Source organism: Hevea brasiliensis, unplaced genomic scaffold, assembly GCF_030052815.1.
Source record: "Hevea brasiliensis isolate MT/VB/25A 57/8 unplaced genomic scaffold, ASM3005281v1 Scaf151, whole genome shotgun sequence".
NCBI classification, from domain to species: domain Eukaryota; kingdom Viridiplantae; phylum Streptophyta; class Magnoliopsida; order Malpighiales; family Euphorbiaceae; genus Hevea; species Hevea brasiliensis.
In genome coordinates, this window is record NW_026614643.1 from 1 (window position 1) to 26,731 (window position 26,731).

At 32.8% G+C, this 26,731-nt stretch overlaps 2 protein-coding genes, 1 non-coding gene and 1 pseudogene across 3 annotated transcripts; 3 read left to right on the forward strand and 1 right to left on the reverse strand.

Moving 5' to 3' along the window:
* Positions 1-3,306: 3,306 nt before the first annotated feature.
* Positions 3,307-8,191, forward strand: LOC131176529 (PIGF/3-ketodihydrosphingosine reductase fusion protein-like; the record flags this gene model as incomplete). Its single annotated transcript, XM_058141574.1, is given in 8 exon segments — positions 3,307-3,482; positions 3,587-3,652; positions 3,982-4,024; positions 4,929-4,983; positions 5,423-5,471; positions 5,849-5,916; positions 6,492-6,600; positions 7,812-8,191. Coding segments are annotated over 8 exon segments (680 nt in total), but the record flags the coding sequence as incomplete, so codon positions are not given.
* A 1,327-nt stretch (positions 8,192-9,518) lies between these two features.
* Positions 9,519-15,270, forward strand: LOC110672646 (uncharacterized). Its single transcript, XM_021835468.2, has 4 exons — positions 9,519-9,603; positions 10,608-12,215; positions 13,808-14,131; positions 14,805-15,270. Exons 2-4 carry the CDS (start codon positions 10,616-10,618, stop codon positions 15,050-15,052), a joined length of 2,172 nt encoding a protein of 723 aa, XP_021691160.2. The 5' UTR covers positions 9,519-9,603; positions 10,608-10,615; the 3' UTR covers positions 15,053-15,270.
* A 2,737-nt stretch (positions 15,271-18,007) lies between these two features.
* On the forward strand, positions 18,008-20,872 carry LOC131176530 (protein HEADING DATE REPRESSOR 1-like; annotated as a pseudogene).
* A 166-nt stretch (positions 20,873-21,038) lies between these two features.
* Positions 21,039-25,744, reverse strand: LOC110672670 (uncharacterized). Its single transcript, XR_009146546.1, has 6 exons — positions 25,474-25,744; positions 25,151-25,365; positions 24,878-25,051; positions 24,686-24,792; positions 23,892-24,220; positions 21,039-21,954 (listed from the first exon to the last, which is right to left on the reverse strand). It is a non-coding gene; the product is annotated as an uncharacterized LOC110672670 (transcript).
* Between the last annotated feature and the right edge of the window lie 987 nt (positions 25,745-26,731).

A 26,731-nucleotide genomic window follows, 5' to 3' on the forward strand; every position in this document is an offset into this window, starting at 1 on the left:
ATCTATTCTAAGAGGTAAATATAAATGATAATTATTCTATTCTAAGATATATAAGTGAATATATATAATTTTTATAAGAGATACGAAGTGAATTGTTGTATCTATTATAAAAGTTGCAAGTGAACATATGTAATTATTCTAATAGATATAAAGTGAATTATTGTATCTGTTCGAATAGATGTAAATGCTTTATAAACAATAGTTTTTTTAAACAAAAACTCATTATCTCTTTCTTTTCTATCTTTTCTCTTAACTTCTACTTATAATCAACGTTATTATTCTTTAATTCGTTCTTAGAAAAATTTCTAAAATTAATGTTTAGAATGTTGTTTTGGCTTTATTATCCTAGAGGGATCTGCTCAAACTACCCAACAGCAACATAGTGAAGGGCATAATTTCCTTAAGTAGAGTGATTACACGATTGAAACCTATTACTATTGTTGTTATTATTTTTCTAACATTAACTAAGTTGGAGAGATTTTAGGACCACATTTCCATGATCTTAAAGATAGACAAAATAAACCAATTGCATTGCTAATGAGTGATTAAAATATATGATGCCACCACCATTATCACTAGTAAATTAACAATCATATAGAAGGTCATTAACAATGAAAAAAAATCATAATTAATTAAAGTGGCAATATTGGTTAATTAAACACCATTTATTAAATTTATAATATATTCAATTAATTAAATAAATTAATCATCCACTTTAATTCACTGAGAAAAATAAACATATTAAGTGATTAATTATTTTTATTAATAACGAATTTGAAAATTTATTTGTATTGATATAAAAATAAAATTATAGGATAAAATAACTTAACAACAAAAATTTAAATAGGTTAAAATAAATTATTACAAGGGTAATTAAATTAACTATTAGTTAATGAGTAATTATATATTACTAATATGTTATTCCATATATAATTAACACATAAAATGGCAACCTAATTAGAAAATGATACTTAAGTATAATGTGTAATTATTATTAAAAAGGCTACTATTTATGATTACAATGGCATGTTATATAATTGTATTGTCCACTTTGAAATAATTTTATTTGTTTAATGGACATTAATGGAAGTATTGGGATTTGCTTGTTAAGGGCAATCATGGCTGCCCAGCAAAAGTTGTAATGCAAGGTGCCATTCACAAATGGGTAGTTTTAGGTACAAATTAAAATGGCTAAACAAAATCTAAGCAATGACAAAAACACTAACTTTCCATGTTGAAGGTACATTCATACTCTATAATTTTATTTTATTTTTTTATAAGAGAATTGGAATTTTAAAGATTTAAACTTGAATCCGCCAGATGAATATTGTGTTATTAGACGAAGTCAGATTAGAGTTATAATTTTATTTTTAATAACGAATGAATATATAGAATTAATATATATTTTAAAGGGATTAAATTATATGAATATAGAATACTTTTAAATATAAATATATTCATAACAAATAATGCAATAAAACTAAAAAATTTATACACAAAAAGTTAGAATTTTAATAAAAAAGTAAATGCTTAATAATAATTAAACTAGATAAAATCACTTATAGAATAATTTGTATATGTTAAAATTAATAATGATGGAATAAATTTATTTATTTATTTATTTATTTTGTGATTAATTTTTAAAATTAAGAATAAATTTATTTGGTGATTAATTTTTAAAATTAATTTACCAGCTATCATATTTTCCTTTTACGTACTATCAAATATAATTCACAAATTTTGTTTAGCTTGGTGCCTGCAACTTTATCCGTCCCTAACTCTTAGGACACAAACATATCCCTAAATAGTTGTATGCATGGACCAAAGCCAGTTGAAACATTCAATACAAAAAGAATAATGATACTCTTCTGTATTTATATCTGTTGTATTTATTTTTTTATTTAAAATTATTTATCATATTTAAAAAATAAGAAGCATTAAGTTTTTTTTTTCAATTTTATTTTTTTTTTATCTCTTCTAAATATAATAATATACAAGAAGTAATTAGATAAGATAAAAAAAATAATTTAGTCAATTACTAGCATAAAATTCATTGACAATGTGGGATTGTAATAATCCCTCAAGCTTGGAGTCATATTAGTTACGGCTAGTATCCTACACATCGGTCCATCTAGATAGAACTCGCTATTGAAAACCGGCTTGCAAAGGGCCTTATATCTAGGGACTTATTAACTTTTCGCTAAGGCTGTTCCTTAACAATATTGGATCGTAACAACTTATTTACTAATAAAAGTCACACCTTATTATTTTTTGTTAAATTTATCTAATCCTTTTAATCTGAACAGAATCGGATAAAATTTCAAAATGCATAAATATTTTATTTAAATTTTTTAAAAATTTGAAAACTTATTGCAATTTTATTTATTTATTTATTTTTACATATTTGCTCATTTTATTTTCTGATTAATCTAACCTTATTAATACCATCAACTACTTTTCAGCTTCATTTTGATATCCATAATGTATGAAAATTTTTAGTTATTTGATCAAATTGGATGATTTTAGTTACACACTCTCTTCTCACTATTATCAAATCTCATCACTATTTAATATTTAATGATTATCAAAATAAAATTACGTAAGAGTTAATAAATATGGTAATATTAGATTTTCAATGATAGCTATAAAAAGTCAAAAATTAAAATTTAAAATTCAATTGATGAAAATTAAATAAAATTTTAACAATTTCTAGAAATTTATTTGATTTTGCTAAAATTGAAAAAATTGAAGAAATTATCAAAATGCGACAAGATTTGAATAAAAATGAAAAAAAATATTATTTCATAAAAAAATTTACTTTCTATTTTCTATTTATATAAGAAGGTTAAAAAAATGCAACATGAGTGCATCGGTTTAAGCTATAGAAAGCTTTTTAATTTAATATATTTATTTATTTTATTATTTATTGATTTTTTTAATAGATGCAAATATATATTGTTATTAAATATAATTTACAATCATTTAAAGCACAATTTTCTAAAAAACCATTTGAATAATTGAAGTTATTAAAAAATTACTTCATTACTTTATTAAATAATTATTATTTAATTTGTTGAATTTTCTTTGGATAGAAAAACACCGAGTAGGATTCTTAATAGTTGAGGCCCAGACCGGATACCCTTATTATGGGTTTGGTAACCATAAACAGGGACAGTTTGGTCCATTCCAAGTGTCCGCTTATGTATGCTTGTGGAACCAGCGGTTCAAAGAATCAAAATTGCGGTTTTATCATATAATTTTCCCTCTGGAAGATGGAGGAGGAGAAGAAGAAGAAGAAGGAGATCTGCAATATTGCAAAAGCTTCAACGGCCGAGAACTCCTCCCGATCGGTATCAGCTCTTCAAGCATTGTCTATCCACCTGATCTGTGGACTTGGTTTAGCTATAGGTTTATGGGTAGCCCACAATCTCTACTCCATGAATGTAGTGTCTGACCCTTCACGCACCCTACGTCTGATCTGGGTATCTCTCTCTCTCTCTCTCTCTCTCTCTCTCGCGTTGACTTTATTGTTCAACTTTTTTTTTGGATTTTGTTGTGTGTGAATTTGTTTCTTCTCCTTGTTCAGATTGTCGAGAGTCCAATCGTGACACTTCTTTATAGTTGGTTTCGACTCAATCCTGAGCAATGCTCGGTACTATCAATTCAACGGCCTTTTTATTTATTTTTCTAGCTTCCTTGTTTGGTTGTTCCGAAAATGTGGGAAAGCAAAAGAAAAGAATTTTTTTTTTTTTTTTTTTTTTGGGGCGCGGGCAGAAATGTTTCTCTTAACTGTTCAAAGTAGCTTAATAACCTTAGAAAATTTTTTAAGTATCCACCAATTAAATTCATAATTTATTTTCTTATCCGCAATTCTGATGTTTATTTTAGATCATTTTTATGGCAACCAAACAAGGCTTGCTTGATTATTTTCCTGTTTCGTCATAATTTATTAATTTTTTTTGCGTGAATGTGATGTTTCAGTACTTGAAAGCTGTAGGACGAGGCATATTAGCTCTTCCTGTTGGTTAGTATCAAACTTGCCTTTTTCTTTTCGTGTTTGTTCGGTATATACATTCATTATACATGTTGAATTAAATGACTAGACAATTCTATTTATGCATATTTCAGCTTGGAAGTATACATGCATTAATTTTAGGTTGTTTATGTGATCCCTAATAGTAAATGTATGCTCTAGGTTGGGCAAAATAGTAGCAATTGCAATGTGTATTTTGTTCATCTACAGTCTGAAGATTCAAAAGTTATCACACTGAATGAGGCCTGTAAAAGAAAGCTTTGGATATTTTCACAACTCATATCTTGATCAAGTGGTGTTAGGCAGTGTTCTTCAATGACATGTTCCATGTTGGTTACTCTTATCTAAATGACTTAGTTGTTTTTTAGTGTGAAAATTTTTTGGTTTTGCTTTAGTTTATGCCATAATAACAACTATTTATTTCTTAAATTATTTTAGTTTTGTTAACAAAAAATTAGAGATGATTATTCAGAATCTTGTAAATGTACATGCATTTGGATGCATGCATAAAACTGAAATCATCTTATAAGTTTAGCATTTTTGTAAGTGACAAAGATAAATTGATGTCACAGGTAATTTGAGTTTGATTTCATATAAATTGTCCCTTAGATTTCAAGCTATACCATATTTAATGGTGCTACTGCAAATGCTAATATCGCTACTGGACTTTGTTCACCTTCCTGGTTGGGTACTCCATTCATTTGTTAACTCTCTTTAAGCTTCACTATCATATTAATAGTGGAGTGGGCTATTCAATGCTGAGTGGGATTTCTACTGTCTTTACTGTTAGCTTATTCTTGTCAGTCCCTCCCTCTCTATTATGAGTTTCAAGTCCTTGCTGTTTTGTCATCTTACACTGTCAGCTTACCATATTTTTTGTACTTTCAATTCTTAGGGGCTCTTGTGACTGCACTTGGAGCAATTGTTTTAGGCGCGCCTGTTAGCATCGAGTATGTGGTCTACTGGTCAATTGATTCCTATCTTTTAAAATTATTCTGAAAACAGAAATCAGATTTGAGGTTGGAAGGGAAGGGGTTCATGTTCTACAGTCCCCTACATGATTTTCATCACTATATCAGGTATTAAATCCCCCTGCATGATTCAAATTGTCATTTATTTGCCTTTTCTTCCTCCTGATTTTTGATTGTGAGAGTAAATTGTTTGTGGTTGAAAAATTCAGCTGGGGTATTTAACTTCAACAGTGGTGGTGGCTGTCCAACCTCAACTATGATTTATGGTTTCAGAATTATGAAGATAGAAACATATGTATATGTTTGATGTATTATTGTTTTGTATAATTCTGATAGGACATGAACTTAATCCCTTACTATCATTTCTTTTTCAAAGTACAAGAGTTTTTTGACTTTGCTCTTTTGTTATTGGGGACAGGTACTTACCAAAGACCATTAATTGGTCTCTTCTTATGTCATCATGCATGGTAAGTATCTATCATCATTGTGCTAAGCTAGTTTATTAACTATTTGAAGGGTTTAGTTTGAAAATAATAAAACCATCTTTTTATTCTATTTCATTAATAATGTACTCTTTTTTTTTTTGTTTTTATATCATTCGAAATTAAATTATTTACAGAATCATTCTCAAGTATTAATTACATGTGAAGGTTCATGTAAGTGAACTAATATTTATACTTTGTTTTTTTTTTTAATTAATTTCCAATGTGCATTTTTGCTTCAAAAGGAAAGGAAGTACGATTACCTTGCTAACCCAAGTTATTGTGATTTGAGTGTGTTTGTTTTCCCTTGTCAGTAGTGCTAAGCCTTTACAATATTATTAAACAATCTTGTCTTGTGGCAGTTTGTGCCTGCAGCTTCTGTTTTTGGTTCATCATGGTCACATTGGCAACGTATTTTTGCATATACAAAGTAAGTTTTCCAACACCATAGTTGCTTAGAGCATTTTCTTGACCCTAAAACACCTGTGTCATATAGGGATACATAAACTTGGATATAACACTTTGAGACCTCAAATCAGTGGAAGAATCCGTGAAATTTTGAGAAAATATCTGTTTAACTTCCAAATGCATATCCTTATTCAATAGTAATCCTCTAGTGAAGGCTACATTGTCCATCATCAATTGATGATTTACCTCCATGTTTAGGCATTTAGCTAGCAGCAAAGGCTTTGCTTACATTTCTCCTTTAGCTTTAGAAAGAATTTGGTAAATGTATTTTTTTTTCTGATCCCTGGTATATTTTGCAATTCAGAGAAATGATCACAATGTTGGGCCTTGCTTTTTTTCTGGGAACTTAATGGATGTGCAGGACATGTATTAAAATAAATCATTACTTTGTAAATAAAGTTGAACACAAAGCAACTAGTTGAAAATCTTAAGAACTTAAGGCAGTATAGTTAAAATAGAATCAATAAAGCTGCTGGTTGAATTTTCTCTACCATAATTTTGTGGTACAGATGTGGAACTTAAATTTGTCTTCTTTAGGCCAAATGAATCTTTAGAGTATATGATTTGTATACCAGCACATGGGGCTGTAATTGGAGCTTGGCTTGGGGCTTGGCCTATGCCACTTGACTGGGAAAGGCCATGGCAGGTACGGTGTTTTTCCCCATTTAGTTCCTAATTTCATGCTGCTATATACCCTCTTTGTCATTTTCTAATGAGCTCTCTTCATATCTACTTATGTACTGTCATAAATAATTTTATTCTTAAGTTGTTTTATCTGGACTGTGACAGTTTGTTTCATATTTCTGATTTTATCATTTGTTGTCTTTTTCTAGTTAAGTTAGTGGAATTGCATTTGACATTATATGCCCTGGCTTCATCATTTGTCCTATGGATGATGGACATTATAAATTATTTTACTATAGTCCCACGAAATACTAAAGCTTTGAACCATAATAACATGATTTAGATATTAAACACATGATTCTAATGTCAACGAACTGATGTTCTCTCATATTGTAGAAGAGATTTTATTGTTTCTGTAGAAACTTCTTCAAGGGAGGAGATGCTTGTGTGTGTATTGTAAATGTTTCTAGTCCACTAGGATGTTCACTGGAGCTGTGCCCTCTTTACTTCCTCATTTGTGTATCTGGAACGGTGTTAGCACTTTATTGCTTTTTGAGCAGGTACTTGGTTCATCTGTAACTGCATTCACTGATAGAATTGAACTATAAATTCATCTTAATACCATTATTCAAAACTTATAGAAAAGGTGTCAATTTTGGACAGCAGGATTGATTGACTATTGAATATTTTGAGTTAAACTAGAGATATTTAGACGTAAACCTGAAGGTGACACAATAATTTACACAAACACCACCATGGACCTGAATTGCTACACTGATTCCCTGAATGTAGGTGGATACTCAATGACCTCAATACAGCCTGCATAACGCTCTTGCAAAGCTAGACATCCATTTTTTTGTTCTTTGGTTCATGGAATGAATGAGAGTAGAATAGCTATTTCTAGCTTTGTTTCAAATTTTAAATGCGGAATAGCTATTCACAATCTCAACTTTTCATTAAAATTTAAGATGTATAATAATTATTACATGCAGAAGATATTTTTGAAATATAATTTCCACATACAAGTGAGGGATAGCTATGGAATATGTATTGCCTTTCTACTCTATTCCATTCTGCAAACCAAATGAACCCAATATTTGAGAAAATCATCATCTGATATACGTGTATTTCTTCACTCTAGTGGTTTTTTGTGGTTTTTTTTTTCTCTTCCTCCAATCAGCCCCTTCCTATTACTTAATTTGAGACCCGAAGCCTATTATTTTCAATTTGTAGGAATGGCCAGTCTGTGTGACTTATGGAGCAATGATTGGGTATCTACTTGCAATGGTAGTATCTCTTGGCTTTGTACTTGTGCATGGTGGACGGCAACATCGTAAACGGGATTAAAAAGCTAACACATGTGGACTTACCTATTTTCTGATAGCTGCAATAGCATGTATACTATTTTCTGGGGACTTGCTGAGGACATTAGTTTTTCAAATTGGGATAAATTAGTTAAAAGATTTGCTTTTTTTTTTTTGCTTTCTCGATGGAGCGCCTATTCTCATGTATTGCAGACATCATATGGAGTGGTGATTTATTTTCTACACGAACAAGAAATGATTCGTAGTCTGTAGTTCATTATATGAAACTACTTTTTGCAGGCTTCAACACTTCAATCGTGTGAGCTAATATATAACATCATTAAATTGTAGGATAGCATTCTTGTTGCAGGCTAGAAAGCTAAGTTCTACAATTACACTTTGTAAGTATATTATAAATGTTTCTCAAACTATATAAATTAGGTTTTTTTTCTTTTTAAAAAAAAATTTTTTTTTTTAGGTGATAAACCCAAATTTTTGTTGAAGATCCAACCATTAGAAAACCTCAAGATAATGAACCCTGACATAATTGATTGCCTACTGTTCAAATGGATCAACTACGAGTGGAGAATGCCATTAGAACTGATATGGGGTGTCATAAGATTGCATTTGTGAGAGAGCACTGCAGAAGGACTAATAAAATTGTTGTGCGTTAGACATCAGATCCTTTTCAACTTGTTGCATATTCGAATCTCTCTTTTGCTGATTCTAAGACTATTAAAAAGAAGGGAATGATTCTTCCTTATAAATTAAGCAATTACAGAGAATTTTTGTTATCTTTTTTGTAGAGGATTAAATGAAGTTGTCACAGAAGGCATGTAAACCACAGCACTTTATTATGAAAAATAAAATAAAATAAATAGAAAAAATAATTCATCCGCCAATATTTACTTTTTTTCCTTTTTATCTCTCTTATAAGTCACGTGTAATATTTAATTATTAATTTTACTAAAAATTAAAATATATAGCCATTGGAATAGAAATTTAGTAAAGAGGTGTTTATATTTAGTAAGTTTAAATTTTTTTATTAAATTTTAATAAAAAATTAATTGCATTATATTAAATTATAACATAAATAATTTATATCTATATTTATTTATTTTGTTTTTCTATAAATTAAATAAGGAAGTACTTTCCATTTTTTATTTTATTGTATTTTTATTTTATCACTGCCATTTTGTAGTTGCTGGCTTTCGTCAAATCTGCTATCGTGAAGCCTCGTCGGAATCCACCATCATAGCTTCGAGCTCAAGCGGAAACCTAGCCAGTTTCAGCTGAGCCTCAGCCGAACTGTAAAATTTTTGTAAGGCGGGAAAATGTAATGTTGTCACGTGGGAGATAGCGTTCTTAACACGCTGTCTAATGAGACGACTTCACAATTTGCAAATCGTCAACGTGAGTACGAAATTGCCCTCTACTGTTTAGATTGATAACGAAAATGCCACACAAGTCGACCAAATATCGTTTTAGGCTTTCGCCACTCATCAAAGTGGCATACGGCCAGGTAAGCAAGCGCCAACGGCTTGTTGCATAAAGTTGGGTCCACCTGATTACGTGGCACTTGGTTAAAATGCCAAGTGGGGCCCATACCGAACCCTTTAAAAACTCCATTAAAGCCCTAAGCGCCAAAAACACCACTCTCTCTCTCTCTCGCTCTCTCTCTCTCTCTCTCTCTCTCTCTCTAAGCAGTCACTCAACCGCTGGTAAGAATCCTTTTAGTTCCTTCTTTTTTTTTAAATTTCTAGTTCTTAATTTCAAGCGATTTGAAAATTAAATAACATATTTTATATGGTTAGATGTTTGGATTGCCGTGGATTTGTTGCATAGCTTTGTTATGCAATTATCAATTTTTTTTTAATGGTGGTTTTTCCTTTTAGCCTTTTCTGCTTAATTGGGTTCTTTCTTTCTTTCTTTCTTTCTGATGGTATCTTTTCTGTTTTGTGGATTGATTTTTCTTTGTGGGTTTTTGCGTTTCAAAATCTTTATGGCTTTAAGTGTGCAGAGTTTGTGTTGAGTTTTCCTGGGATTTTGGGAATATTGATTTCTATTTCTTTGTTTTAGCTATAGCTATTTGTGTGATTGACAGTACTGTGGTCAATTTATGAAATTAATTATTTTTCCTTTTGAAAAATTGGATCGCATGAATTATCTGCTTTATATTGCATTCTATATATTTCTTTCAACGGTGTTTTATTGTAATACATTTAATGAAGTGCATCTTTGTTAATTGAGACCTTTGTCAGGTGCTTTTGGTTCTTGTTGATCTTGAAAAAGAGTCCGTCTTTCATCATTTTTTCCTTTCTAGTCATTGGTTGATTCAGGTATTTACTTTTAATTTTAGCTGGACTTCAAGATTAAGAAATTTGAGATGCCATTCACTGTGAGCCTTTTATTACTATTTTTTATTTATTGCTTTTCATTTTCTCCAAGCTGCTCTGATGTATTCTTATTCTTTATGGTGGCTATTTGCCTTAAAGTTAATCACTGAGTTGAAATATTGGTCTGAATGGCTATTCTTCTGCTGCTTCATACATGTATGGTTTTAGCATCCAGTCTTCAAGATAAAAAATTTCTCATGTCTTTTTTGTTTCTATCTTTGGTTTTTGCGTGTGATTGTATGCACATAGTTGCCTAGACTTCAGTTGTGCATATCCTTCTGGAAATGTATATTTCTGAGTGCACTTTTATCTGGTCCTTTTTCCTCCAGAACCAGTTATGCAAATGGCAAGTGAAAAGCCAAAACAAGGAGATAAATTGCCAATGTCTGCTTCCTTTCCACAAAGCGACAAAGAACTGGAACCCTTTGATCTACAGGATGGATCTGATGATCTTCCTGGTATTTTTGATGATACGGCACAATCAGCACCTTTTTTTCCAACCGTGGATGTGCATGGAATGCCTCAATCTTATGCACAGGAAATGTCATTTCCTGTTATCAAGGATGATATCTCTCAATGTAATGTTTTTCACAATCCTGTGACTGGCCCTGGTTACTTATATGAGCCTGTTTCAGGCTTTTCAGATTTGGTAGGGAATTTGAATGAATTTGGTCAATACGATGCTCTTGTGAATTCAGTAGCTACTGCTAATATCCATGCCACTGATCTTGACAATCCTCAAATTGAGAGAAATACAGTAACCTCCGGGATTGATGTGGGTGGTGGCTTACAAATGTCAAAAGCTGGTAGAGAAGCAAATGATAGTGATATTTGTAGGCCTTGGCTAATTGAAAATCAAATCACCCATGCACATACTGCACCTGTATCAGGCCTTAATCCATCTAGTGGACAAATGGGAATAAACATCTCACAGATGTACAGATCTGGTAGAGAAGCAAATAGTAATAATATTCATATGCCTTGGGTATTTGGAAATCCAGTCATCCTTCCAGGTAGTACACATGTATTAGGCCACAACCCACCAATTAATGGAGAATTGAGAATGAATAACAGTTTCGTGGCAGGTGTAGCTCCATCAAATCATCCTGAAATGCTTGATGGGAATTTCCTTACTCTTGGATATGGGTCTAATCTGGAGACCAGATCTAAATATAATGTCTCCAGCAAAGATAACAATCAGAGCAATAAAAATATTGTTCTGCCCATGTTAAACACTTATTCTGGTCAAAATGTTGCTAGAAGTTCTTTGAAATCTAGTTCTAATGTGGCTGATGGTTTTTCTAGTTTCCAGAAGTACGATGGTGGATTTGCTAGACTAGTGCCTAATGAGAGTGAGTCTATAAGCATAGGCCATGCACAACATAACGATGCACTTTCTGGTTTAGGGCAGAATGCAAGTGGGGTTTCTCATCAGGTGTGGAATGCTAATGAATTTTCTAGTCTGGTGCAGAATGTGGCTGGATTTTCTCATCAAGCGCAGAATATAGATAGATCTTCTGGTCTAATTCAGAATGTAGGTGGGCTTTCTAAACCATCTAGGGATGAGAGTGTTGGGACCCTGTTGCCACTAGTAGATAGGCAAAATTATAATCAAATCCCAAGCAGCTGGAACTTAGGATTTGGAGAGAAAATGAAGGAGAGATTTGCAAATATAAGTCCTTACACAAGCTTTCAAGGTCTTCCAACTGAGTCATCAATACCAAATAATAGCAACCAAGTTGGCTTACCTGATGCTGCATGGTTTGGGGCAAATGGGTTGTCACCATCATCTTCTTTGGTTAGGAGTGCTATTCAACCTGCATCTAATCAGCTACGGAGTTCTCTTGTAGGAGCTGTGAGAAATTTCTGCCCAGAGCCTTCTATGGTTTTGCCCTTTACTGGAGTTACAAGGAGCATTGACTGGCAGGGTCAGTCAGGTGAGTTATGAATCCTCCATATTCCATGTTTAGATACTAAATGTAACTTCTACACTTTATCTTTCTAATCAGATGCCTCTTACCATTTTCCCCATTCTTCCTTTCTTATAATCACTGAGGACTTCTGAAAGTCAATATTGCATGTCAAATTCTTTATTGTTATTTTTTCAATCTTAAGTCCCCTCAAAAAACAAAAATGCAATCTCGTAACATGGTTAAGCTTGTCCTAAACTCTATGAGCATTATTGTTATCTTTACCTCTATTTAATCTATGATAAACACATTCTTGTTTAAACTTTGTTATCTCCAGCTACCCACTTACCAGGATTAAAATATAAATTTTGATTAATTTAACTCTTCTTTTGGTTAGACCACTTATTTATTTATTCTCATATTAGTATCTCACTAAAATGTGATTGATTGCATTTAGTAGCGTAATATGCGTAAGTTATTTGGACTTGCAGCCTTAGTGTGAAGCGAATAAGCTAAAAATGTTGCCTATACCAATGCTAGCTATGAAATGCAAACTGCTTATGATTTAGATATAGTGATTCAATTGAATGTATAAAACAACGCACCTGTTAAGTTATCAGGAGCCTAATTAGACTGTGAACTACGTATCAAGGCAGGGGGGAAGCCCAAAAAATTTGTCTAAGGGGGCCAATAGCCAAAATAAAATAAAATTTTCTCTCTCTATATATATATAAGAAATTTTTAGAAGGGTAGGGTGGCCAAGGCTCCCCCTAGCCCCCCCTACCTCTGCCCCTGTATCAAGGGCCGTTTCTCTCCCATCCTGTAAAAATCACCATCCAATGTGAGATTGAACCTGCGACATACAAGTTGCAATACCCCTGTTCAAAGTTTCAAACCATTGGGATGTTGATTCAGGGACTAAGCATAATACCATGGAAACAATAGACACAGAAAAAAAATTCAGCTATCAAATTAAGCTTTTATATAATTTTTTTTTTTTTTGTTAATCAGCTCACTCTTTTAACTTTATTATTTAATGCATATCGAGTTGCAAAAGCAAATAATGCTTTGCTGTTGCTAAGATTCAATTTGGTATCCATCAGTGCTGTTACTGATCTAATGCTAAGAATTTTTTTATAATTTTATAGTGACCCAAGCAGCCGTGGTGGGAAAGAGTCTATCTGTAAATCTATAGTACACATAATAAATGATATACATCACTAGAACTAAATGAGTTCCGTTTTTTCGAGAAAATATTAGCAAGATGAAAATGTTGGTCTAATAAATATATAATACTGCTTGCTTGTCATTTCTTGAAGAAAATAGAAGTTTTTGGTGGTTCATCCTTTACTTTTCCTTTCAACGAGATATTTGAGTTATTTGCCAATGTTGGTTGCATCCATTAGATTCCAAAAAAAAAAAATCATATTTAATTTTTAAGGATTGCTTGCCGGTAAACTTGGTCAATCTCAAGCCTCCATTCCCATGCAGCCTTCTAGAAGTTTGTCTGTACTTGCTCATTCCACCGGTGCCTAGCATTGAACATCACCAATGCTTTTTAAATGTAAGTTTTATGCATGTTTCTATGCAATTACTGGTGTTAATTTTTCAAGTTACAGGTGAAGAATTTCCAGCAGTAAATAGGCCTATTCGATCTTGTGTTCCTTCCGGACGATTTCTTAAGAGGGGATCACCCATATGCCCTCCCAACGCTCCCCAGCCTTGGTGCAAAAGGTCCAGATCAATTAGACCTGCCAGTCATCTGTCTGCTCCAACATTGCTCCAAACTAGTCCAACACATGCTCCTCTAACTTCAGTTGATTCCTTAAGCCCCCTCGTACCCCGGAGTTTTCCCAGTCGCCCACCTACAGCCTACACTTCTCGTCTTTCATCCTTGCCCAGAACTTCTTCACCTCACCATATCAAGTGGCAAGGAAGGCAAGGTATTTCTCAAGGCTCCTTTGATCAAATCTTGTTTGACTTTCGCCCCCACCCCCCCATTTCTACAATCCACTTTCCAAGTGACAGTAGAAGTTGCTTTTAGTTTAGACTTTCTTATGATGTTTACAATGTTTTGTCCCCCAATTTGTTGTTGTTTTTTGAAATATTTAAACTATTTTGTTCATTGCATTGCTTCAATGTTTATTACAATGGTTTTAATACATTAAGACTTCTTTTGTGTATTTTTCATAGTGTTATGTTCATTCTGTGGTAGCTCATATTGGCTAATTGTGAGCCTAGCCTGAACAAGGCCTTTGGATTATACTGATGCATGTTTAGTGGCAAATTCACATAAGGCCATGCTTGGCCACAGGAAAAAAATTTGGTTCCTTGTTTACCCTTGACTGGTTTATTGGAATCCAAAAGCTTGTCATTTGGCTGGTCCAGCTTGTGACATGTGGGACTGCCTCAACATGGTTTTTACGCAGAATGCATTTTATCAATTGCTAGGACCATAGGAAAATGATTGAAAAGGTTTTTATTTTTATTTTTATTTTTATTTTTTTGCAGTTTGTACTTGTTGATAATGTGGTTAGATGATGATGATGATATTAAGAATTCTGCGGATTAATAATTTCCGAAATGTTAGTGGTGATGGTGGACTCTCTCTTGCAGGAGACGTTAAAACTCCTCAACCGAGTGGAAATCAATGTCATATATGCAAGAGGGATCTGTCATTCACTCCAGAAGGCCCCATACACCAGCCAGAGAAACCAATAACTGCTGCTGTCTTGCCATGCGGCCACCACTTTCATGATTCTTGCTTGCAGCGTATCACTCCTCAAGACCAAGCTCAAGATCCTCCTTGTATCCCATGTGCCATGGGCGAGAAGGACTACTTTGATAGCATTAGTCAGGATTAAGAGGAAAATGAAAGCTATATAGAAAAGTGGTTAAATCAAATAGTTAAAAATTCATGTATCTGTATATAGCAGGTGAATGTGATCAAAATGATAGGTAGTCTACTTGGTAGCTATGCCATTATAAGGTGTATATAATAGTGGTTGACGCAATTCCATTAATACATGTCTCCAAAACCCTTCAACCACCAAGAGTTTGGTGTATATAGGGTTTGCTTATCTATTATTGTATTGAATTCTTTTACTTTCTTCTCTGCTAGACCTGTTGAAAGTTGATCAGGATTTGGAAGGGGACTGCTAATTATGAGAATGATGAGATGGGCCATTTATCAGCCGAGGATTAAGAGCATAAGAATACCTTCTTTTGCCAAGGATTAAGAGCTTTCATAAATGGGCCTGTCTTGAATGACCTGTGATTAGTCAACAGGGCAGAGAATTTCTAAGGCCTTATGAAGATTATAAATTTGTTTTGATGCATATAAAAGTAGTGCTGTCTCTGTCATGAAACTATGAACTCTTTTTGTAAATAATGGATTTAACATGATTGTAAAGAGACAGCACACACACATATGTGTGTGTGCGCGCGCACTTAATAATTTCTCATGATATAGGTGGGTGTGGGTTTGGCAACCTTCAATGTTGTAGTGTGCCTCTCCCAGAAGTATTGGATGAGTTGAGCCTGTAAAGGGGTTGTTATGGCAACATTCTGAGATAGTGTCTCTGTCATTTACGAACAGCCTTTTCCATGATTTGAAAGTTTTCTTTTATATATATATATATATATATATATATATATATATATATATATATATAAAACTTCCACTCCTACATCTAGTGGAATCTTTTAATAAGGTTTGTCGATCTCTCTTTTCTCATAAAAATGATCGAAAGATAAATAGTGAAATTACTTAACATCTAAGGATTTATTTGGTTTAATTGATTTACAATCTGTTTTTTAGTTATAAAAATTTTAAAATAATTTAATTATTTTTTTAACAGTCTTAATTTTTTTTCCTAACGAGTAAAGTAGATGATTTTAAAGTGAAATTAATTAAAATAACGTTTTTTTTTATCATTTTTATAAGTTTTTGGTTGTTTTAAATGAAATAAAGGTTTTTAAAGATTTTAAAAATAAAAACTCCTCAATTCATTGATTTGTTAGTGAAAAAATGGAAATTTTCTCTTTTGAAAAATTTCAAAAAATCTGAAAATCTTATCTTAAAAAGCTACAAAATTTACATATAATGTTCAACGATTTTACCAAATAAAAATTCACTTAAACACACATATATAATAATATATTCATATTTTCCATTATTTAATAATTTAATTATAACCTTAAATAATCAACCATCAAACACTAATTAATTGTAATTATTACAAAATTATATAATAAAATTGATAACGAAAAATTATGAAATTTTTTGAAAAATTATATAATAAAATCGATATATGTACAATGATTTTATTGTAATCATTAATTGTGATTGGTCTCGTGTAGACATCAACATAACCAATGATTATAATTAAACCATTATATGTATAATGATTGCACCAGATAAAAATTTTACTTTAACAGTCTAATAAATTATTAGTGAAATATTTACAAGCAACTTTCATAACTATTTTGTTTTAAATAAAATAAAGTTACTTTTATTTTTAAAAAATGATTTTATAAAATTTATACATTATACCTTTAAATTTTATATAAAAAAATTAAACTAACATAAAAATGATAGTATATTCAAAAATATATACATAAATCTTTTTTTTTTATAAAATTAATATAATAAATATTATTTTATATTTAATAAAATTAAGAATGTAAATAATACCATTTTTTATTATTATTTAAAAATGTTTTAATATTTTTATTTTATGATAAAAACATTATAATTATATAACTTTAAAGTTTCAATATATATATATATATATATATATATATATATATATATATATAAAAGATCAGAGGTCTTAGACATTATTAGTAGTTAATCTCTTTTATATTTTTTTGATGTGTAATTTTAACCTCTAACACCACTCTTTGTTATGTATTAGACTACTAATGAAAATGTGTCAAAACAATGGAAAGTCAAAATTCACGTAATAAAATTAAAATTTGACATAAAATACCATATTAGAAACTAATTACAATATTAAATCACATATATTAAGATTGAAAGTCTTTTTTTTTTTTAATCAACATATTAATACGAGTGCTAAAAGATTTTATATCCTTTAAGAAAAATTAAGTATTTAATTTATGTGAATGGAGAAAATTTCGTTGGTAGTGCTTTACTCCAATAATAGACTTTTTCGACGTGAATAAGATTAGACCCAATTCAGTAGATTAAAAGATATTTGTAGTTTACTATCAAAAATATTTTTTTTTTCTTATTTGTAAAATAAGTAGATTTGAACAATCAAACGTATGGAATTAAGCATGTTTTTAGTATGAGGCCATCAATTCAATGCAAACCCACCTAACCTAAACTTGCAGCATATCAACTTTTTTTTTAATTTTATATTATATTAAATTTTTTTATTTAAATTCGATTTATTATAAATTTAAAATATAATTAAATTTAAAAAATTTTCATATTGGCGAATATTTTTTATTTAACATTCTTTTTATGTTCCTTTTATATAAAATTAGATTAATATTAATAATTTTTAAATTAGATTTCACAAAAGGTTAAAAAAAAAAATGGAGACAACTTTTTAGAAGCCACTTTATTCATATAATAAGTGATTTTCCACTCATATTAATTAATGTCTTATTTTAGAAATTTATAAATTTGATTTATAATATACATTTTTAAAAAAAATAAAAAGTAAAACTGTCTGCATTACTTAGGTTGGAAGCAAAGTGTTGAAGTCATTCCAGACTAATGTATTAAAAAAAAAAAAACATATTTTCATAATATAAATAAAATGCTAATAATAATAATAATAATAATAAAAGCAAAATTGCCTTGAAGGATGAAGCACAGCAGGCAGGGCAAGACAGGACAATGAAAGCTTGGAAATTTTGCTCACTTCTGTAAAGAGATTCCAAATTCCAAGAAAGTTCCTCACTTGAAGAAAAATCTTTTATGCTACAGGGGATATGCTTTCTACATTTTCTTATTTAATATTTTTATTGTTTAATTTTATAAAAATACGTTTCGGTAGATTAATAAAGGTATTTTGATTAAAAAAAAAAAAAACCAGGAGTTCTACGTAGAAAGGTAAGTTAAATGGGACCCAAATAGACATCTGTTGGCTTAAAATCTTCTACGGAAGAGCCAAATCCCACGGAAGAGCCAAATCCCAAGCTCTGAGAAGCATTGATTGTCCCGTCATCACTCTGTAACCCAATAGCCAACGCCAGCAAATTATCTTCTTCTTTCTTCCCTTGTAGTTGAAGACCAGAAACCAAGGTACAAGGAAAGAAAAACTAAGAGAGACCTTGATATGTTCGATTCTTGATACTTCAAGCTCCTCTTCAATGGAAAAAAAGAAAGACTACAGTAATAAGGATGGGAAGAAGGTGATGGATGGGCTTTTGGATGGCTTCTCTCCAGTTTCTACACCTAGGATCTTTTGGAAATCTCGAAGGAGATCAGGTATTTGTTTCTTTTATTTGAATTTTCGTTTCTTTCTGTGTCTGTTTGCTTTTCCAAGAAAAAGAAATTATACTGGAGAAAAGAAAATGTTGAATTCAGAATGATTTTGCGATATTTTCTTGATACATGACCATATCCAACAAACCCACATCTGGGAATCTTATATAACTGAAGAATTTCCATTTTTATGGCATGGCGTTGAAAGATCTCTCTTAAAATTGGTCAATTCTACCATTTATTTGATTTTTTTTAAGTACAATTGGTTCTTACTAGATTTGAACTCGAGACTGAAGTCGCAATTTCAGTAACACTAAGCTAACAATCTTTAATTAGCAGTGTCAAAAGCAAGATCCTTCAATTTGCTTAATTGCTTGGAATAATTTTCCAAGTTAATTCTGTCTCAACAAAGCGAGGGAAAGAGACAAACAGTAGCTTTGACATTTGGTTGGTTAGAGAGAGAACAGTATGATATGACTAGCTGGTAGCCTATTGATTTGCTGCTACGTTAATTTTAAGGTTAGGTTAGCTTACCATTATAATTATTACCATTATTATATGTCTTTTTCTTTTGTATATTTATCTGTATATTTTCTACTTTGCGTCTCTCTGCATCTGTTTGCAATTATTGAGCTTGGCAGTCTCATATTGTTCTGCCAAAATCTCTGCCCTGGTTTCATTTTCCTACATTTATCTACACAAATTTTCCTAATAGCTGTTATCCCTTTATAAGTTTTCAATAGTTAAAAATGTATTTAAAGTTTATTATTCTTATTTACTTAAGCTAGTAAGTTTCAGTTTAACTTTTCTTAATTTTTTCCAGACTGCCAAATGCAAGAGGGATTCTTTTAAAATTATTAGATAGAAGTCGGTCTATCTAAAACATACTCCCTATTGCACTCTGAATATGATCTCAAATGTTTTTACAAATAGCAAACAATTTACCAGTTAAGCTTGGTAGCATGTATTAGTCTACCATGTCTTGCAGGAGGAAACTTGTCATTGTGTTTATATATCAAGCAGGAAAAGTAGAAGAATCAAGAATATGTGAAGGAAAGCTAAGAATTGAATCAATGAATCTTCTGTTTTTTTGGAAGGATTAGGGAGAAAATGCAGAAGAGGTTGTGGTGGGGAGGAGTATCCTTCATTTCAAATATGATTGGGCATAAACTACAGTTTTCTTGTCATTTTATTCATCCCATGTATTTGCATTTCTCCTTCTAGCTTGCAACCAGTAGTGCTGCTGAAAGCAGTATAGTATAAATGCCACCCATTACATTTCTTATGCTGTTGTGTTTGTAAATTTGCCATGTCTAAACTTGTTGGAAGTAGAATGGTAACTTGTTTCCAACAGCTAGCGGGAGGAGTTTAGACAAGGTAACAGACGATACTGCGAATGAAACTCCCAACAAACAGGAAGAATTTTCCAATGATGAAAAGATGCAGGAGGCCAATGCACTTACGGAACTTTCAGAGCTGCGAAAGGCTCTCTTTGAACCCTTGGAACCTGTAACAAATATCAAAGGAACACGACCCTCAGCTGAATCCCTTCTCCTCCACCTGATTTCGACTCAACAAGCTATCCCAAGGGTTGGCTAATTGGAAAGAAGCGGAAGCTTGTTAATGTAGATGTTGTTGAAAGCATGAGGAGGATTGCTGTTCAGGAAATGAACAGAAAGGTATTAGTTCTATACACCTATCTCACACACGGATTGTAGGTTGCACATGCAGAATATATATACAATCAATGGATAATTTTTGCAGGACAGAGAAATCAATGGATTAAATGAGCAGTTGGAAGGGGATGCAAGGTGTCTAGAACACCTGCAACTCCAGCTTCTGCAAGAACGAAGTAAACGTGCCGAGGTAGAGAGAGAGAACACTATGCTGCAGGAGCAAATATCCATGCTGATGAACATGCTAGAGGAAAATGAACAAATGGGTGATGAAGGTGCCAGGGATGAAGACCCTGATGAACCTTAAACGGTAGCTTGATTTTCTGTTTTATTTTTTGTAGGCTTGTTTGAAAAGTTAGAAGGAATCACACATGAATATAAATATATATGTCCTGATAGTTTGTTGGAGGTGGTATTGCTATTACTTTGCGCATGATTGATGTTGTTTATAATAGTCTCATATTTCGTAGGCGTATACACCGAAGTAATTTGTTCATCTGTTATTGCCTTGGCCAAGAATATTCAATATTTTTTCTTCTCAATTCATTGTTTATATTATATGTGAATTTTCTTTTCATGGCATTGCCATTTTTTCTCCTCCTTTTCGGGTCATGCATGCCGATATTTTTAGTTGTAAATATGGCAAATTTAAGTTGTTACTTCAAGTAAATTGTGACAAGCAATGTTACGCCAGCAGAAATCTCCAAATAACAGAACGATTGGGGCAAAAGCATTATAATTTGAGGGATTTGTCCTACATAAAATACACTACATTTAAAACTGAATGGACTAGAAAAGATTGTAATACACTCCAGACGCTAATAGGATTACAGCAGGCTGTACAGACAAAGGACTACCATGTTCCTGGAATAAACATGCGAGGATCCTTCATCAATATGATATTTCTAAATCCTTAAAGCTTCTACAATTTACAAAAAGTAAAGTGCAAACACAATAACCACATATCAAGGAGAGACTTCCTGCGCAAGATAGTTGAAATTGACGGCATACATCATTCTTTCCACTTGCTGATCTGAAGCTCCCTACATATTATGCAAAAATTGTGGGAGGGAAGCAATCCTTGGCAGATTAAGCAGTAGGTCCCCAACTGAATCCTTCCTTGACATGGTTGGTGCCTGCTTGCAGCTGGAAACACTATTGGACTGGTCGTCAGGCACTGGAAAACTCTCAACAAATTTATCCTGGCAGACTGTTGTGCTGATGGATTTAGTTTCACCTCTTCTCACTTTACTATCTACTTCAAGATCAATGCAACTTTTAGCCTGCAAATTCCGTGCTGATCCAGGATCTCTCTGCAGCAGACAGCAAAGAGAATTGACCCTTGACATGAGGCGCTGCTCGTCTGATGCTGATGTAAGTTGAGAGTCGCTAAGCAAATATTGAGTAATCTCCTCCAGAATGTCACTGTTCTTCAGGTCGCCATTTGAAATAGTAGGATTTCCAGATGTCATCTGTTCTGAGATGCATTGTCCAAGGTGGTTAACTAGGTCGCTCATTGACATGGATGGCTGAAGTCCAGGCACCTTAATTTGATCCCAATGGCTTGGTATTTGCCTTCCTCTTTTCAAACTCCTTATTTTTTCAGCTGCATCGTTATCCATCACTGCAAATAATAGATTAGTTAGACCAGCAAGGAGGTATGTACCACATACAAATAATTTCACTTGAAGAATAAGAACTATCTTCAAAAAAATTAGATGCATGTTGACTTGGAATAATATTACCATTGCAGGATACACATTAAAAATAGAGCTTTCTTACAGTCAACAAAGCCACAATCATTTTGGTAACTATAACCATGAATTTTTTACTGCATCACACAGTTGCAAGAATCAAATGAAAATCAGAGCAGAAGTGTTCATAGACATATTTTTGATGCACAAACATCAAATATACTCCCTTGCCATCATCCGGTTATGACTAAGTAGTAGAGTAGCTAGTGAGATGTTGACTGAAGGAATGAGCTCTGTGTGGTGTGTGTGACTTTCGGAGTTGGTGTGTTTTACAGGGAATAAGTCCATCAGTTGTAACTACCCTCCTCGGTCAGTTGTAACTGTAGAAAGCACTTAATAGGAACTCACCTGTAAAAAGGAAACTATCCAAGATCATAATGATTAAAGATGTCTCTTTCCTCTCTTCTACCATCTGGCTCTTCTCTATAATTCTCTCTCATTTCTCCAATTTCTATTTCTTTTCTAAACAAGTCCCTTTTTATTCCTTTCTCTGCCTAATTCTCTGTTTCGGAAGGCCGTACCAGATCATAACACATCCCTACACAGATGGTATGGCCTACTAACCTACTTGATCACATAACATGTTTGCTCTCCCATCCTGATAGACAATTCTTTGACTTGAATCAATTGTAAACAGATGCATGCTTAATGGAAGCTAGGCTTACCGAATGTTTCAACCGCATAGTTACATGCTTTCATTAGCATCATAATATTTCGTTTAGTTTCCAAATGATTCCTGGGAAAACCAGAGAGTTTTGCAAAGAGCATTTCACTAATTTGATAAATGGAATTACTCGACCTCAGGGAGAACTTCCAAGATATATCCAGTGCTCAAGGTTCTTGGAGCCATGCATAATAATGTCATATGAAGTTCCTACATTGTCCAGCATAAAATACCACTAACCCTCACAACCAAGTACTGATACAATCAAGCGGAGGAAAATTCTCTAATATGCACACTAAAGATAGATATAAGTCCAAGATCCAAAAATAAGTGCATTAAGGTGCTCCAAATGTTGATCAAACACCAGTCAGCAGAGTGCAATGTTTGATAAGTCAATCAATAACAAAATTTTTTGGTTTTCCCATTTATATAAATTAAAATTCACAAACCAAAAAAAGTTGAGGTAAACATCAATTCCATCTCAATGAATTAGAAGTCTACTTACTCAGCTAAACTGTAAACCAACTAGAAAAGGTGTGGAAGGAAAAGAATAATGAGTTATTCATGAAAAATAAATATAACAAGATTAGAAAATAACTGGGGCAGCTTCAATGCTATTCAGAACCTTTGTCAAAACAAGATTGCCAGTCTTAGCTGCAATTATCAAGTACTTTCAGATTTGTAGTATTACAGGCATGCATTCAGAAAATTTTCTATGAATTAAGCCACTAACAATGCCCAGAGTCTATTCTGAACTAATTTCCATTTTCTGATCAAGGTTGTGAGGTAACTCCCGTTTCCTGATTCTTACGATCATAGTTGTCACAAAGAATCAGTTAGAGGTAACTGTTGACTGTTCATTCAAATTACTAATGGACGCATCTGCCGCTGCCGGTAGTTGCAATAATATGCAAACAACAATTCAACTATATCGCTACAGAGAGTTCATGTCAAGGGTATGCAGATCAATGATTAGAGATGCAGCACTGATCTTAGAAGATTTAGTATCTAATTACCTACAGCAAGAGAGAGGCCAATATATTTATTAATTATCACTATTTTCATCCATGTTTTCATTTTTAAGATCATATTTCTTCAGCAAAACGCGGTAGATAGCTTTCACTAATAAGAGATGGGTTTTACCTGTGCTAGGCGAAGAAGTTTCCTGAGAAGAACTTTCGGGAGTCCTGCCAATGAAAACTTGCTGCTCATCATTCAAGGAAGAAGAAAGGACTCCAGAAGGTGATGCTGCATCCCCTAAAGCAAACACAGCACGTGTCTCCTCAGCCTTTGAATCAAGCACCTCAGTCGTTTCATTCAAGTCACCAAATGTACAATGCCTTTGTTCGAAATATGGAGTTTCCAACAAAATTTCAGGTTGTTGACTTAGAAAGTTGAGACGAGGATCACACTGAATAAGTTTTTCGAAATGCTTGCTTAAGAACCCTTGTTGGCACTGCAGAAAATGACGCCTATGACAAAAGATACAACATCAACATATTGTTCAAATCGATACAACCATTAATATGGTATCTACTCTTACATGTGTCTCTTACACATCATAAAGCTTGATGAATCTTCCAACACTGAAGTACCAATTTACTTTGAATTAAGCCAAATGAAGCAGCGGGAAATGGCAACTAATGGACATGCCCCTGCTGGAGCAAAACAATACCGAAGCGTCCAACCCTCTAACAAAGCAAACGTTAAACGCATTCCCCCAATCCCAATCTCCCAAAGGAAGAAAACAGAGGGAAATTTGGCCTTAATAGTATAGCACTATCACTTCATTCCTCAAACCCGATCTCTAACGCAACGATGTGATAAAAGGAACAAATACGGCAACAAAGACTGATAATGCAAGCCATGTATACGCATAACAAACAAACAAATTTACCCTAAAATAATTAAAAGAAGCTCATCCAAATTAAGACTACCTGTGCATGCTGGCTTGTCCACCAGTAAAATCTGACGTTGCTTGCCACAAAGTATGCTTCCTAGGTTGTGGATTGGTCTCCCTAAAGAAAAGGGGCTGTCTAGCCAACTGCAACAAACAGAAACATCCCTCTATCACTAAAAAGATGGGTATGTTTGTGAGAGAGAAGATGGTGAAGAAGAAGAACAAGTACCACAACGTCCAAGGTTTCAGGTCCATCATCAGGGAAATTCGCCTTGATAGCCACAATATCCGACCACTGAATTTCGATCTTATTCTTAAGACCACCATCAAGCACTTCCCACACTAGCTTGTGCTTCGCAAAATAACATTTTGCCACCAAGTCCCCTTCATATCTCGACTTATACTGTACCACCCAAAATGAAAAACAGGAATTAAAAAATCCAATCAACATAAAAAAATAAAACCCAACTAAGTACAAACAATTATGCATAATTGAACTTACCTCCCAGCTCCCAACTTTCAGAAGCGAAGCAGGAAAATTAGAGGCTTTCAGCTTATCAGTAGCAGTACTACCAGTAGCCTTGTGATCTTTCTTCATATTATTTTGTTGAGAAAGCTTCATTTGTATTAAATCCAAAAGGAAGGACTCTTTTTGAGACGCAATCCGAGCGGGCTAGGCTCGTCAAGTGGATTGCAAAGAGAAGCAACAGGAATCATCTGCCAAGAAATCAACATCCAGTACAATTAAACCACCTAACCAATCCAATCATTGAGTTGAAAGAAAAGAAAAGAAAACAGAAAATTGAAAGGAAAGAGAAGTGAAACCTGCAAAGACGAATCGAGTTTGGAGCGTTTGTGAATAGGACCGAGTTGATCCTCCAAAGACTCCTCAACTTCAACCTTCACTGAAGATTTCTTGGTACTCATTAGCTGAACCATTGTCAAGTTTGGGGTTTTTCAAGAATAGAACTCGGTGAGTTAACTCAGTCAAAATCCCCGATTTGAGAATCTGTGACAAATATCGCACTACTATATCCCTTTCTCTTTCTTCCACTCTCAGAGATTTCAATGGCTTCGAAGCTACTCTATTTCTTCCTTTTCATTTTCCTTATATTTTTATACAAAGCAAAGGCGGCTGTCACGTGAACGAAACGAATCGCCACGTGTTCATTACATCAGCCAGCGGGGACTGAGCTGAACAACGGAATTACTAAAACACCCTTGTAGATTGTGCTGCGCTGCGATTCGTTTTGATTAGGAATGATGACGTCAGCTAAATTGGAAGTTTTTGTTAAGTGGCGGAGTCTTGTGATACAACGTGTATTGGATAAAGTGTGGGACCCAGGTTCTTGGAAGTTCGCATTGGTTGTCATTGTCGGGATTTGGGTTTTGGCAAGTGGGAATGTGACGTGGTAGATTGCGGTGGTGGCGATGGACACGTATGTAATTTTATTTATTTAATGAAATAAAAATGGGATGCTAAAAAAAAAAAAAAAAAATTGGATGCTGTTTCGGATAATGATTCCAACTTGGATTTGGCCTCCTTTGTTGACCGTGCCCAAGACCAAGTAGACCACGTAGCAGGCACCGGCGCACCGCTAAATATCATAAATAATAAATAATATTATGAAAATAATATAATAAATTTAAAAATAATATTAAATTTATTTCAAAATATATATATTATTAGATTTAATTTGTTTTCATAGTTTCTATATAGAGATAAAAATCATGAAAAATAATTATGGAAATGACATAATATTGCCTCTTTGCACTTTATAGTAATAATTTTTAGCATTTTCTGTTAAAAATTAATAAATAGACAAAAAAATATATACGTTTTCTTTATTTGGCTTTATTATAGGCAGATTATTTATTTAATAATTAAGATAAAGTTTTAATAAATATAAATGCGTAAATATCAATTTATTAAATTTTTACTAAATTTGTATTTATTTAAAATTATATATTAAATTTAAATTCAATTTATTTAAATTTTGTTAGAATTAAGTTCTGTCTGCATTTATTGAAATTGAAACTCATGAATTGATTTATTTAACTCAACTATTAAATTCATGGGCTT